This window comes from Pan paniscus, chromosome 18 (assembly GCF_029289425.2).
Source record: "Pan paniscus chromosome 18, NHGRI_mPanPan1-v2.0_pri, whole genome shotgun sequence".
In the NCBI taxonomy this organism is placed as follows: Eukaryota; Metazoa; Chordata; class Mammalia; order Primates; family Hominidae; genus Pan; species Pan paniscus.
In genome coordinates this window covers 57,055,825-57,071,410 of record NC_073267.2, presented here as the reverse complement: position 1 = coordinate 57,071,410, position 15,586 = coordinate 57,055,825, and the positions used below count along the sequence as shown (strand labels likewise).

The following is a 15,586-nucleotide window of genomic DNA, read 5'->3' as shown; positions in this document are numbered from 1 at the left end:
ATAAATATGCGGGTAAATCTCTGTTCAAGGCTCTCAGCTCTGAAGGCAGTGAGATCCCTGATTTCCCACTCCACACTCTATATTTCTGTGTGTGTGTCTTTAATTCCTCTAGCGCCGCTGGGTTAGGTTCTCCACAGCCGAGCTGGTCTGGGCAATATATAATATTTATATGTAAAATATTATATATTAATATATGATATTTATGTGTAAAATATTATATATTAATATATGATATTTATATGTAAAATATTATATATTAACATATGTTTTATATTTATATTTATATATTATATATATATTATTTATATATTACAAATATATATTATTTATATATTACAAATATATATTTATATATTATAAATATATATATTATAAATATATATTTATATATTATAAATATATATATTATAAATATATATTTATTTATATATTATACATATATATTTATATTTATATATTATACATATATATTTATATTTATATATTATACATATATATTTATATTTATATATTATACATATATATTTATATTTATATATTAAATATATATTTATATTTATATATTAAATATATATTTATATTTATATATTATAAATATATATTTATATATTATAAATATATATTTATATTTATATATTATACATATATATTTATATATTATAAATATATATTTATATTTATATATTATACATATATATTTATATTTATATATTATACATATATATTTATATTTATATATTATACATATATATTTATATTTATATATTATACATATATATTTATATTCATATATTATAAATATATATTTATATTCATATATTATAAATATATATTTATATTCATATATTATAAATATATATTTATATTCATATATTATAAATATATATTTATATTCATATATTATAAATATATATTTACATATAAATATATAAAATATATATTAATTGATATATATCATATATATTTTACTTTATTTAAAAAAAGAAAAAATTTACTGTGGAGAATCAACAAATGGTGACAACTGGATAACCACATACAAAGAATGAAGCTGGCTCTATGCCTCACACTGTATATAAAATTAACTCAGAATGGATCACAGGTCTAAGTATACGAGCTAAAACTATAAAATTCTTAGAAGAAAACACAGACACAAATCTTCATGACCTTGGATTAGGCAATACTTTCTTAGACATGACACCATAAGCACAAGCAACTAAAGGAAAAAAATAGATAAATGAGGCTTCTTCAAAATTAGAAACTTCCGTGCTTCAAATGACACCAAGAAGAAACTGGAATGATAATCTACAGAATGGGAGAAAATATTTGCAATCATATAAAGGTCTCAAAATACATAAAGAACTGTTACAATACAATAATAAAAAGAAACAATTAAAAAATGGCCACAGTATCTGAATAGTTCCAAATGTTCTAAAATTGGTTCTGGTAAATATACTAAAAACCATTTCATTGCATGCTTTAAATTAGTGAATTGTATGGGATGCAAATTATACTTCAATAAAGCTGCTATTAAAAATAAATGCTCAATAAATGATAGCCATTATTGTTTAAAAAATTACTCTGAAGAAAAAAGATGAGTAAAGGAACAGAATAAATCTTTTTTACTTGTAGAAAGACTTACGAACATACATTATCCACTATAAAAATTGGAAGTAGGAACAAGATGGCCTAGACAGATAACTATTAAAGGATTCTGAAAGCTGGAAAGAAAGCACACTGGACTGGCCAGAGGCCTTAGCACTTGAAGAATGGCAATGCAGTGAGACTCTTGAGACTACACATATGCTAGGCTGGGCAGTGCAGGAGTCTGCAGCCTGAAATAATCAATAGGCATAGAAAAAAAGAAAAATCTGTTTTCTCTCACCAGAGGACAGGGAAATGCAAAGCACAACAGAGACCAAGTGGGGAGCTCTAATCTCAGCTCTTCAACTGAGGTACCAGTTGGCCAATCTGTCTTTAGCAGCAACTTCAAAGTCCTGGTGAGCCAACCCAACCTCTGCTTCACAACCACAGCGCTGATGGGCCAACATATTTGCAGCATCAACAAAGAGGAAACAAATTTGAACTGACAGGGAATTTCTCATTTGGAACTACGGAAGCCAGAGGAAGTGGCACAATATTTCTTAGTGCTGAAGTAAAACAATTGTTAACTAGGAATCCTATATCCAACGTAACTACCCTTCAGGAATGAAGGTGAAATAAAGATATTCTCAGACAAAGGAAAACTAAGAAATTTGTTGCTAGCAGACCTACCCATAAATAATGTCTAAAGGAAGGTCTCCAAACAGAAAGAAAATGATAACAGAAGAAGGCTGGGACATTCAGAAAGGAAAGAACATAAATGGTAAAAACTGAGGTCAGTACAATAGACTATCCGTCATCCCATGAACTTCTTTAATCAAAGTTTATGGTTGAAGCAAAAATTTTCACACAATTTGATGTGCTGCTCAATGAAGACAGAGGAAATATTTTTAAAAATTATGTTTAAGAAATGAAGAAGGTAAGGGAAACTAATGGAAGAAGTAAGGTTTCTATAATTCACTTAAAGTGGCAAAATGATACCACTGCACTTTTGATAACTTACGTATGTATACAGTAATTCCTAGAACAACCAACTAATGAAAACTTAAAAAGTGATATATGAAAAAACATTATAAATGAACGTTATGAATAATTAAAGTGGAATTCTAAGAAATGTTCTAATAACCTGTAAGATATTCTTCAATGTGTGAATGGTTAAACAAAGGTACCACCATACCATGGCGTACAACTCAGCAATAAAAAGAAACAAACTATGTGATATGGTTTGGATCTATGTCCCCACCCAAATTTCATGTCTAGTTGTAATCTCCAGTGTTGAAGGTAGGGACTGGTGGGATGTGATTGGATCATGGAGGTGAAGTTCTCATGAACGGTTTAGCACCATCCCCCTTTGGTACTGCACAGTGAGTTCTCATAAGATCTGGTTGTTTAAAAATGTGTAGGCCCTCCCCCTCACTCTCCTGCTCCTGCTTTGCCTTCCTCCATGAGGAAAACCTCCCTGAGGCCTCCCCAGAAGCCTGGAAGCTGCTATGCTTCCTGTACGGCCTGTGGAACCTCTTTTCTTTTACAATTAAACCTCTTTTCTTTACAAATTACCATGAGCCAATTAAACCTCTTTTCTTTACAAATTACCCAGTCTCAGGTATTTCTTTATAGCAGTTGAGAATGGACTAATACACTGTTGATACATGCAAAAACTTGGATGAATCTCATGGAAATTATGTTGAGTGAAAAAAGCCAATCCCAAAAGGTTAGGTACAGTTCAATTTTTATAACATTCCTAAAATGACAAAATTATAAAATAAAGAACGGATTAGTAGTTGCAACGGGTTAAGAACTGGGGTGAAGGAAGTGGGTATGATTATAAAGGAATAACACAAGGAAGCCTTATGGTGATATGGGATGGTACAATTAAGTATTTTGACCGTGATGGTGGTTACACAAAATTACACAAAATTTTAATAAAATGTAATTAATGTAAAATATAGCCAAAAATAAAGAAACAGAAAACATTTGAGAAAAAGTAAAAGACTCACAAGATGGTAAGAGTGTTTTGCATGCCTGAGGCCTTGGGCCACAGTGTACCAGTTTGTCCAGAGAGTTGGCACTAACAATGTGATTTATGGTGAACATCTGGTTTTTCCCCGTGGGGCTGGTGCTAAAACAGTTGAGATGCTGCATGCCTACATAACCGACCTTTAGTAAAAACTATACACAATGAAGCTTGAGCAAGCTTCCCTGGTTGGCAACACTATGCATGTGTTGACATATCCTCACTACGGTAATTAAGAGCATCTCATTTGACTCCACTGGAAGAAGACACTTGGAAGCCTGTGCTGAGGTTCCTCAGGACTTGCCCCATGCCTTTTCCTTTTGCTGATTTTATCTGTATCCTTTCACAGTAATCAACTCTAAGTCTAAGTGTAACAGCTTCTGAGTTCTGTGAGTCCTCTAGTGAATTACAGTGGCTGAGGGCAGTCATGGGATCCCTGACATACCTTCTTTCGGGAACAAGCACTTCTACCATTTTCAGAAACTGCTTGGACTTTACTATTCCCTATTTACTTTCCTAATTTGTGGTAGGGTTTAAAGCACCTAGTGAATTCCCAAAGATCAGTTAGTTACAAAATCTGACCTGGTCAATCATGACTAAGTGGCTACTGACACCAACATTTCAAACAGAGGGCTGCACATCTGGGGATATGTCTGACCCCTCTATTTCATCAGTCCACTTCACCCAGCCCCGGGAACAGACATGGGCATGCCAGGTCTTGCCTACTGCTTAAAATGGCTGAGAAAGTGGCAAGGCAGCTTCAGTATTTTATATACCACCACAACCAAGCTGCCAACCACATGGTGACATATCCACTCCCAGTAGTTTTTTGCTGCAAATCTCCCCATCACCTCCCTCTCAGAAACTGTATACAACACTGCACAGAGGTAATCTGCCACGTGGCTACAGGAGAGGAGCATTTCTCTTAGCTAGGATGTGGCTCCACTTGGGAGGCATGACACAGATAATTCAGTAGCAGCAGTACAAAGTAATTTTGACATAAAACATACCTGTAGAGTGAATTCTCTTTAAAATTCACTCTCAGTTACTCATCTCCTGATAAGCTTTCTTGAGCAGGAGAGAAAGAGTTACAAGTAGTATATTGTACACCAAAATTTACACATAACCCACAGCCATCATTATATGTGTCAAGCATGAAACAACTGTTTAAACTGATGATTTTGTTAGCCATATGTCTATGAAATGCTTTGATGTTCTCTGGCTCCTGTCTGCACACCTCAAATCTGTGACCTATTAATTTATTTTCTAAGAAAAGGCTTTGAGGTTTCATCACTCTAGAGAAGTGGGTCACACATGTGAAATACTATTTAAGTGATACACATTAGTCTTAAAATGGCTCAGTCATAGCACTGGTAATAAGAAGTTGGATGAATTCTCTATTTTGCCATGTCTTCAAGTAAAATGGTGTATTTCAAATCAGTACAGACTGTGCACTTGCACTGTACCTACAAACACTTGTTTTGTTGACACAACACATTCTGAATCCATAGCTACTAAATGCAAAAATTTAAAAACTATTCCTTCCCCAACACGTCGCCAAGTGCTGAGAACAACTCTGCCAATTGTACCAACACGAGCGGTAACTAAGATAAAGGCCAAATACCCCCTTACATAAAGAGCTAACAGGCCAGTGAGAAATTTTCATCACATATTAACACAGGAATTTTATGTTCTTGAGAAAACCATAGCATTTATTTACAAGTCTCTCAAATAGCTTCTCATCCATAAACAACTCAGAGTCATTACATGTTTTGTTGAAGACCAGCAAAAGAGTCAGAGAAACAGTGCAATAGAATCTAACGGGGCCGTTGGCTCTCCCTTTCTCTTATTAAAACAAGCACTTATTGCTCTGTGTGTGTGTGTGTGTCTGTGTATGTATAATACACATTTTTTTTTTTAATATAAGGAACATTTCCATTTGTAAGCCTATCTTCTGTAAGCGTTGATACCAATCTTATTAAATGCATGTTAACTGCTTAGAATCCCAGGCACACATGCAGGTTCATTCCCTTTCTCTTCAGGCAGTTTCCACAATCCACAACATTCTCATTTTAACAGTCCTCATTACTGGTATCATTTAATACTTGAGGGTTTGCTCAAGTCAATATCAATCTTGCTGATCCTACAAACACTTATTTTGTTGACACAACACAGTCTGAATCCATAGCTACTAAATGTAAAAATTTTAACACTATTCCTTGCCCAACACGTCACCAAGTCACTGTTGCTGTAACAACTGTCAGTCACGCAGCCCTGTCATGAGCCACAGCACAGGAGAGACATCAAGCACAGGCCTTTTGGGGGATCCCACTCCCTTCAGTCATTGGTCCTCCTGCCACCCAGATGCACTGCTTCTTCTCAAAGATACTTGACACCTTAAACTCAACATTCTGAAGATGGAAATGTTTACCTGCAAGGCACTTTGTTGGACCCATCTGAAATCTACTTCCTCATTAACAAATAGCCCTTTACCACAAGTAAATCTTAACTAACCAGAAGAGGGAGAAACCTTTCCGTCAGAAGGAACAACAAAAACCTATTCAGAACAAAAATTTCCTCTTCAATTAAGCTTAAATGTCTCTGGACGAGTCTAAATCAAGAAATACAATAATTCTTTACCTGATTGGAAAACCTCATGCTCACGTTACGTTGATCCTTTAGTGGGACATAGCGCTGGACAGGATCAATGTCTTTAGGACTAATTAGTTCATCAGCTGAAAAAAAGAAGGGGAATGACATTATCGAAAATGCATTTGCATAACACTATAAACCAACTAGACTTTTAGAAAATACTCCAACAAGAGAAGAATATACATTTTTCTCAGTGTACATGAAACATCCTCCACCAGGATATACCACATACTAGGCCATAAAATAAGCCTCAATATATAGAAGAGGACTGAATCATAAAAAGTATATTGTCTGACCACAAGGGAATGGAATTAGGCATCAATAACAGAAAGAAATCTTATAAATTCACACATATGTAGAAATGAAAACATACTACTAAATAACTAATGGGTCAAATAATAAATCAAAAGGGAAATGAGAAAATATATTCTAATATACTTTCTGATGAGATGAATGAAAATAAAGACAAACACCAAAATCAATGGGATGTGGGTAAAACAATGCTCAGAGAAAAAATTATAACTATAAATTCCTATATTAAACAGAAGAAAAATCTCAAATCAATAACCTATTTTTCCACCTTAAGACAATGGATGAGACGGCTGGGCACAGTGGGTCATGCCTGTAATCCCAGCACTTTGGGAGGCCAAGGTGGGCGGATCACAAGGTCAGGAGTTTGAGACCAGCCTGGCCAACATGGTGAAACTCCATCTCTACTAAAAATACAAAAAAAAAAAAAAAATTAGCTGGGCATGGTTGTGTGTGCCTGTAATCCCAGCTACTCAGGAGGCTGAGGCAGGAGAATTGCTTGAACCCAGGAGGCGGAAGGTGCAGTGAGCCAAGATTGTGCCACTGTACTCCAGCCTGGGCAACAGAGAGAGACTCCATCTCAAAAAAAAAAAAAAAAAAGACAGTGGATGAAAAAGAGCAAACTAAATCAAAAGCAACAGAAGGAAGGAAATAATAAAGATTAGAGTGGAAATTAATGAAACAGTATAGAAAAACAATACAGAATCAAGGAAATTAAAAGTAGTTTCTTAAAAAGCTCAATAAAACTTGCAAACCTTTAGCTAGATTGACCAAGAAAAGAAGAAAGAAGACTCAAATTACTAAATCAAGAATTCAAGAAAGAAACATTACTACAGAACTAAAGGATTATAAGAGAATAATATCAACAAATACATGCCATCAAATTAGATAACCTAGATGAAATGGATGAATTATTCCCGGAAAGACACAAACTACCAAAACTGACTCAAGAAGGAATAGAAAATCTAAACAGCTTGGTAAAAAGTGCATAAAGTGATTGAAACTTTACACACACACACACACACACACACACACGCACCCACACATAGTTCAGGACTAGATGGCGTCACTGGTGAATTCTACCAAGCAGTTAAAGAAAAATTACAACCAACCTTTCACAAACTGTGCCCCCCCCACCCACAAAAAAAGAGGGAACACCTCCCAACTCATTCTAAGAGGTCAGTATTGTTCTAATACCAAAATCAAAGTATCACAAGAAAATTACAAAGCAAAATCTGTATGAATATAGACACAAAAATCCTCAACAAAATACTAGCAAACCAAATCCAGTAACATAAAGAAGGGATTACACATCATAACCAAGTAGAATCTATCCCACAAATGCAAGGATGGCTTAACATCACAAACTTAATTACTAATAGACCATATCAACAAAATAAAGGGGAAAACACTATGTGATCACTTCAACAGACTGAGAAAAAGCATTTGACAAAATTCAACATCCTTGAATAAAAAGCATTCAACAAAGTAGGAACAGAAGAAAATGTATTCAACCTAATAAAGGGAATCTATGAAAAAGCTACAGCTAATATCACACTCAATGGTAAAAGACTGAATGCTTTTCCCCTAAAGATCAGGAATAAGACAAGGATATCCACTCTCACCACTTCTATTCAACATTGAACTGGAGGTTCCAGCCAGGGAAATTGGGAAAGAAAAAGTAATAAAAAGTATCAGATTGGAAAGGACAAAGGCTATGGTAATTAACAGTGTGGCATTAGCATAAGCATAGAGACAGAAATAGAATACAGAGTCCAAAAATAAACCCTTGCACGTATAGTCAACTGATTTTTGACAGGGTGCCAAAACAATTCAGTAGGGAGAGAAAGGATTTTTCTTTGTTTTGTTTTGAGACAGAGTCTTGCTCTGTTGCTCAGGTGCAGTGCAGTGGCACAATCGCAACTTTCACCTCCCAAGTTCAAGCAATTCTGGTGCCTCAGTCTCCTGAGTAGCTGGGATTACAGGCATTTACCACCATGCCTGGTTAATTTTTGTGTTTTTTGTAGAGACAAGGTTTTGCCATGTTGGCCAGGCTGGTCTCAAACTCTTGGCCTCAAACCTCAGCCTCCAAAAGTGTTGGGATTACAGGTGTGAGCCACCATGCCCAGCCAAAAAAAGTTTTTTTATTGACAAATAGTGCTGAGACAATTGGATATTCAAATGCAAAAGAATGAAGCTGGACCTTTTCCTCACACCATATATAAAATCAACTCAAAATAGATCAAAGAGTTAAATGTAAGAGTTAAAACTATAAAACTGCTAGAAGACAATATAGAAGTAAGTCTTTGTGACTGATTTAGACAAAACTATGGCATCATAACAAAAGTGATAAAAGAAGTAAAGAGATAAATTGGATTTCATCAAAATTATAACTTTTTTGTGCCGCAAAAGATCCATCAAGAAAGTGAAATAACAGCCCAAAGAATGGTGAGAAAACATTCACAAATCAGATATCTTGTAAGGGATTTAAACCTAGAAGATATAAAGAATTCATAACAACATAATAATAAAAAGAAAAAACCCAATTAAAAAATAGCCACAGTGTCTATATGGGCTTTTCTCCAAAGGAGATATACAAATTACCAATAAGCACATGAAAAAATGCACAACATTAGTCATTTGGGAAATGCTAATCAAAACCACAATGAGGTATCACTTCATGTCCATTAGGAAGGCTACAATTAAAAAAAGAAAATAAGTAAGAACAAGTGTTGGCAAAGATGTAGAGAAACAGAAACCCTCAAATAGTGTTGATGGGAAAGCAAAATGATACAGCAGCTTTGGAAAACAGTCTGGAAGTTGCTCAAAATGTTAAACGTAAGACTTAGCATAGACCCAGCAATTACATGCCTAGGTATACACCCAAGAGAAATGAAAAATATGTTAAACAATAATTTTATATAAAGTTTATAGCAGCATTATTCATAATAGCTAAGAAGTGCAAACAACCCAAATGTTCATCTCCTGATGAATGGGTAAATAAAATGTAATGTATATATACAATGGAATATTGTTCTGCCATAAAAAAGGAATGAATCGCTGAAACATGCTACAACATGGATGAACCTTGAAAATATTATGTTAAGCGAAAGAAGCCAGACACAAAGGTCCATTATCAGTTTCGAGTTACATGAAAGGTCCCAAATAGGCAAATCTATAGAATTAGAGAGTAGACTAGCCATTGCCTAGTGCTGGGGGAGAGGGTGAAGTGATGAGAAGGAAATGAGGAGTGACTACTACTGGGCATGAGGTTTTTTGGCAGGGAGATGATGAAAACATTGTAAAACTGATGGCAGTGATGGTTGCACAACTCTATAAATATACCAAAAATCACTGAATTGTAAACTTTAAATAGGTAAAATACATGGTATGTAAATCACATCTCAATAAAGCTATTTTAAAAATAATAGGAAAGAAGTCAGATTTCTTTCAGAAAAATCAGAAAAATAATAGGAAGGAAATCAGTTGGTTAAGAAATAATGTTTCCTGATACAAAATTCTAAAAGAGATTTCTGAGAAGGGGCGTTTTTTTATGGGGCACTGACCAACATGAAGGCAACGTCCTCAATTGCTGTTGCACTGTAAAAATGGAAGCCCTTTTAACATGGTAGTTCCTTATGGCAACTTTTGATAAAATCCTAGGGTATAACGAGGATGGAAATTTAGAGTGAGAGGCAGTGGGGAGGAAGGCACTAAGTCTGTGGTTCTCTGCTGTCTTCTGCTGTAACACACTTGAAGGATACCCATCAGCACCGGAGGCTCACTCACTACAGCAGGATTTCTCCATGGGCCTGGAAAAGAACATGCAGGGGAGGGGTGGTAGTGGTAGGAAAAGCCCCTGAAATGCAATTCTGCAAAACCTCCTTGGAGTGCAAGTTGTCAGTTACCTACACAAATTTACAGTGAGCGTATTTTCCAACCCAGCAAGTCCGCATCTGTAAAGTTATCTTAGTTATGCTCACACATGTGCAAGTTAATTGAACAAAAACAAAAACAAAAATCCAACTTCTAAAGTGAGTCGGCACACTTCTTCATTTTTACTGCATGTAAGCTATAAAACATGTTTATTTCATTCTTGATCTTTGGCTCTACACTGATCACTTTAAAAACAATACTATGCTGAGTTTTGTATAAATGTACCCATGTATAATATTTACTAAAAAGATTACAGTTCATTTTCCATAGCTTTTTATAAATTGCTTTTAGGTAGTGAATATGACAGAGCAAGGAACCAATGGTTATAAATTTCTTTGCAGTTTTAGGAATATTTCTATACTAGATTTCTATCCTGGGGTATCTTCCAGGCACATCTGCATTGTTATTTGAGACAAAATCACCAAAGGATTTTAGTAACTCTTGGAAGATCTTTTCAATAATAATTAAAGTAGTATTAACAGTAGAATAACAAGAAGAAGGAGGAAGAGCAGCAGCAGAGTCTGCCAGAGCCACCGCTGCCTCTGCAGCAGCAGCAATACCTACACAGTTATTAAGCTCCAGGCATTGTTTTAAGTATTTCACATATATTCATTCATTAATCCTCACAACAACCTTATCACTTTACAGATGATGAACCAGAGGCACCTGAGTGTTTAGGCAACTTCCTGGTGGTTGGTATAGAGCAAAGCTGAGACACAGTCAGTCGACTCCCAGAGTCTGGGCTCTTAATCACATACTAATCCTGCCCTTTAAGAACACTGACATTCTACATAACATAGGTGAAAATAATACCAGAAGGAGGATGAAATAAAAAAAACTATTTAGACATGTTACATTTTTCCTATCAAAATCAGGTTGCATATTACAAATGTTCTCCTTTCTCTCTGAAAAAAAAAATACACTTTTTCAAAATTTAAACCAAACCAATAAAAGCAGATATCGACATATAACTTTAATGTACTAATTTCAGTTTAGCTCATGATACAGGGTTGATTAGTACACTGATATTCTAGATAGGCAGTAAATTATTTCCGTATCTCAATTGTATGATCACTGAGATGTGAAAAAATTTCTAAAACCAACAAGTTTTCACTGTCATGCTATAGAAACTAAATTCTATCTTTATTACAGTATTTTGTTATTTATAAATAGTGACAGATAAATTAAGAAACCTTATATCCTTGTAAAGCATAAATGCTAATCTATTAAAATTGGTAAGAATCGAATGGTTAACCAAGTCTTCCAAAAGCTTATTTCTTTGCATTTCCTTCGTATTTCTCTCTTTGTGCCACACTTCATCTAGCCTGATGTTCCCACTTACACCACGTGCTCAGGTATAACCTCATAGACTGTATGCTTCTTATACATGATGCCCAGTACCTAGCAGAGCCACCAGCACCTAATAGGCACTCAATACACTTACTAAGCAGAATAATAAATTAGTGGGTTAGCAAATACAGAAACACTAATTGCCATAATCATTACTTTAATTTCCATAATGGTAAATGTGAGAAATATCATTAAAAGGTCAAGTTTATGGGCACATTTTTTTCCCCACTGCATTGATTTTTATCATTCAGGAGGCAAAAATAGAGGTCTTTACTGTGCCAATTCAATGAAACTGATTTTCTGGTGAAGAGTGACAATCCTGAAAGAACTTATATCCAACAAACTACAGAATACTTCAAATGAAAATAAAAGAACGAGGGTAAGAGATAATGGCTTTCTACATTTACAGTACAGCACCACACCTCCAAGATAATCAAGAATTTCTATAAAATGGAGATATCTGTCTTTAAATCCTTAGAAAATAGGAATTAAGTTAATTAATTTTTTTTTCACAGAAGGTTTATAAAATACACCCTGGGCTCACCCCAAGCAAAAACTGTCCAGTGTAAAAAGAAAATATTAAGAAAAATCTCTGTTTCTTTAATGAACTAATAATTTAAAGAAAACTTAGCAGAGCAAGTATTTTTTATCATAACACAAAAATTACATAGGACATACTAAAATAGGCTCAGCAGATACTTACAGGGTAAAATTATGTACTTCAAAGCCTAGCTGATTCTCAGCTGTGGTGACACATATTAGTAACACATGTATTATGAAATGAGCTATTTGGAGAAAAAGAAAATGCAGATCCTTAACCTCATATTATACCAGAAAATTCCAAATATATGTGTGTGTGTGTGTGTGTGTGTGTGTGTGTGTGTGCGTGTGTATGCATTTTAGTCAACTGATTAACAAGGATGGACTTTCTAAAATTAAATGGTAAATTCCACAGCAAAAACTAAATAGGAAAACACTGGTAGATCTGAGTGTGTAAAGATTTTAACTTCTGCTCATGAAAATATAGCAAAAGCAAAATTTAAAGGCAAACAAACTAGGAAAATATCAGAGAGGTTTTATACACTTAATATATAAAACATTCATGTAGGCTGATAAGAAAAACCATAAAACCAAGATTAAATGGGCAAAAAAAATTACTAGACAATTCACAGAAGAGTGACTAAGAAATATGTTTCTAATAGTCAGAATATAAATGAAAACAAGACTCAATTTATTATCTTATTAGGTTAGCAATGTTTTTGTTTTTAATAGGAATATTTAATGCCACAGAGGTTACAGGTGACACAAGCACCCTGTAGACTCCTGAATAAATCAATAAACTCTGCTAGTCATGAGCGCTGTAACCTTGGGTGAGTTGTTAAACTCCTATGGGCCTTAGTTTCCTCACCTATGCCACATAGTACCCATCTCAGAGAGATGTTAGGAGGATTACTTAGGATGATGTTTCTAAGAGGCAGAGCACAGAATGTGACATATTTTAAGGCAGGCATTATATTAGTGTTTCTGAAAATCAGTGTGACAACATGTATGAAAAGCCCTCTCAGACTCTATTACTACTTTCATATTCAACTTTACTAATATATGTAAGGATGAGAATAATTTCTATGCAAATTTTCTAGCACTTGTACTAACTCAATAAAAACATTTTAGCTTTAAGAAAGTCAGTTATTGGCCAAGCGTGGTGGCTCATGCATGTAATCCCAGCACTTTGGGAGGCCAAGGCGGGCAGATTGCCTGAGCTCAGGAGTTCGAGACCAGCCTGGGCAACATGGTGAAACCCCGCCTCCAATAAAAATACAAAAAATTAGCTGGGCGTGGTGGTGAGCACCTGTAGCCCCAGCTACTTGGGAGGCGGCAGGAGGATTGCTTGAACCCTGGAGGCAGAGGTTGCAGTGAGCCGAGATAGTGCCACTGCACTTCAGCCTGGGCGACACAGCGAGACTCCATCTCCAAAAAAAAAAAAAAAGAAAGTCAGTTATTTATACATAAAGCTAAAGAAAGTCTTCCCAGGTGAAGCCTTTAAAGTAATACTACATGTGCTTCCCGATGTTTATAATGCCTGCTGCACAGAAATCCCACTTTAGGTCACTAGCCATCATATGGGTAACATGAGAAAGATAATGAAAATATTCTTGAAGTTTCCTGAAGTGCAACAACTGGGAAATCTCTTAGCAACCAACATGTAAAAATATACCTGTACACTCTTATCTATTCATTTTTATCTTGAACGGAGCAGTAAGAAAACCATGTACTACCCTGAAGAGTCAACTGCATTTGAAGACAACAGATCAAAGAAAATCAAGACCTCAGTTTCTTATGTCCTTATATACACTAGGGGACACTTGATGAATGATTTTAAGTTTAAAAAGCATTAGATTTCCAGGTTTACTCAGTAGCTTTTATATTTGAGATCAATTGGGCAAGAAATGTCATGAATAAAATCAAATGCAAAAGGACTTATTTTTGTTACATACACTGGAATTAGGAAGTGGTGTGTCAGAATAATTAGGTTGCCCTTAGAGAGAGAGAGAGACAGACAGAGAGAAGTATTTCCTATAACTCTTGTTAGTGAGCTACTGGATATCCATAGTCACTATCAAAGAGTAGGCCTTTATAAATAGAAGCAGAGATCAACAAGTAGATGAATGGTAAAGTATGAACAGAAAGTGGAAGAACCATTTAAACATGTATTTGTCCCATAGTAAATGCTTTATGTGTATTTCCTTACCAGCTAATCCTTATAACATAAAAATAAAAAGTTAATGCTCACGGAAGTTAAGAAAACTCAGATCACACAGGTAGTAAGTGGCAGATTTTACATTCAAATACTGGACTGTCTGATTCCTAAGCTCATGATCCACAAACTCTTGACCTTTCACTACAGCACAGGAAAAATGTAAGAAAAGAAAAAAAAAAAAAAAAAAAAAAGGAAGAGAAGCTAGGGAGGGAGAAAGTAGAAGAAAAAGATGATAAAGTCAGAGAAATATCCGTAACCTCATGGTTACAAGTTTGCTGGGTGTTAATAATCATTTAAAATATAATTTCTACAGGAAAAATAAATTGGCTTCCAAACAGTCACTTACCAAAGAACTTTGGGAACCCAAGAAATTAACTTGGGAACTTCGTATATACATAACACTTTGGATATTTTAAAGTACTTCTATATCTATTTTATCACTTTAAAAGTAGCTTGGAAAATAAAATAGAAAGGAGAGAGTGAAAGAGACCCTCCAACCCCCTCAAATGACAACTATCAGTAAGAATGAAAGGGACAAATTTCATTTATTCATTAGTGAATTCCATCAATTAGTTCTCCATTGGGTAACGTTAATACATGCCACATCTTTTATTGTATATATAAAAGGGTATGTGTAAAATAAAACTGTGCATTTCACACACACACACACACACACACACACACACACACAAAAGTAGCTTGTTAGTGTTCCAAGGAAATTAAATAATACCCCTCCCCAAAAGAAAAAGATCCTGCCAGGCATGGTAATCTGTGGCCATAGTCCCAGCTACTCAGGAGGCTGAGGTGGGAGGATCACTTGAGCCCAGGAGTTTGGGACTCCATTGAGCTATGATGGTACCACTGCACTCCAGCCTAGGTGACAGAGTGAAACTCTCTTGTCTCTTAAAAAAAATTCTGTTGTGAGATTCAAGCAAATTTTCATTAACCTGAGTATTCTGGGAGTTTGT

General features: G+C 34.9%; 1 protein-coding gene across 4 annotated transcripts in view; it reads right to left on the bottom strand.

Annotated features, from left to right (window-relative positions):
* Positions 1-15,586, bottom strand: part of PHKB (phosphorylase kinase regulatory subunit beta) — a 240,443-nt gene that overhangs the window by 83,411 nt on the left and 141,446 nt on the right. For all 4 annotated transcript variants that reach the window (XM_008973202.5, XM_003819794.6, XM_008973201.6 and 1 more), the window contains one exon: positions 6,254-6,348. In XM_008973202.5, the coding sequence (XP_008971450.3) occupies positions 6,254-6,348 (95 nt within the window). The remainder of the gene's footprint in view (positions 1-6,253; positions 6,349-15,586) is intronic.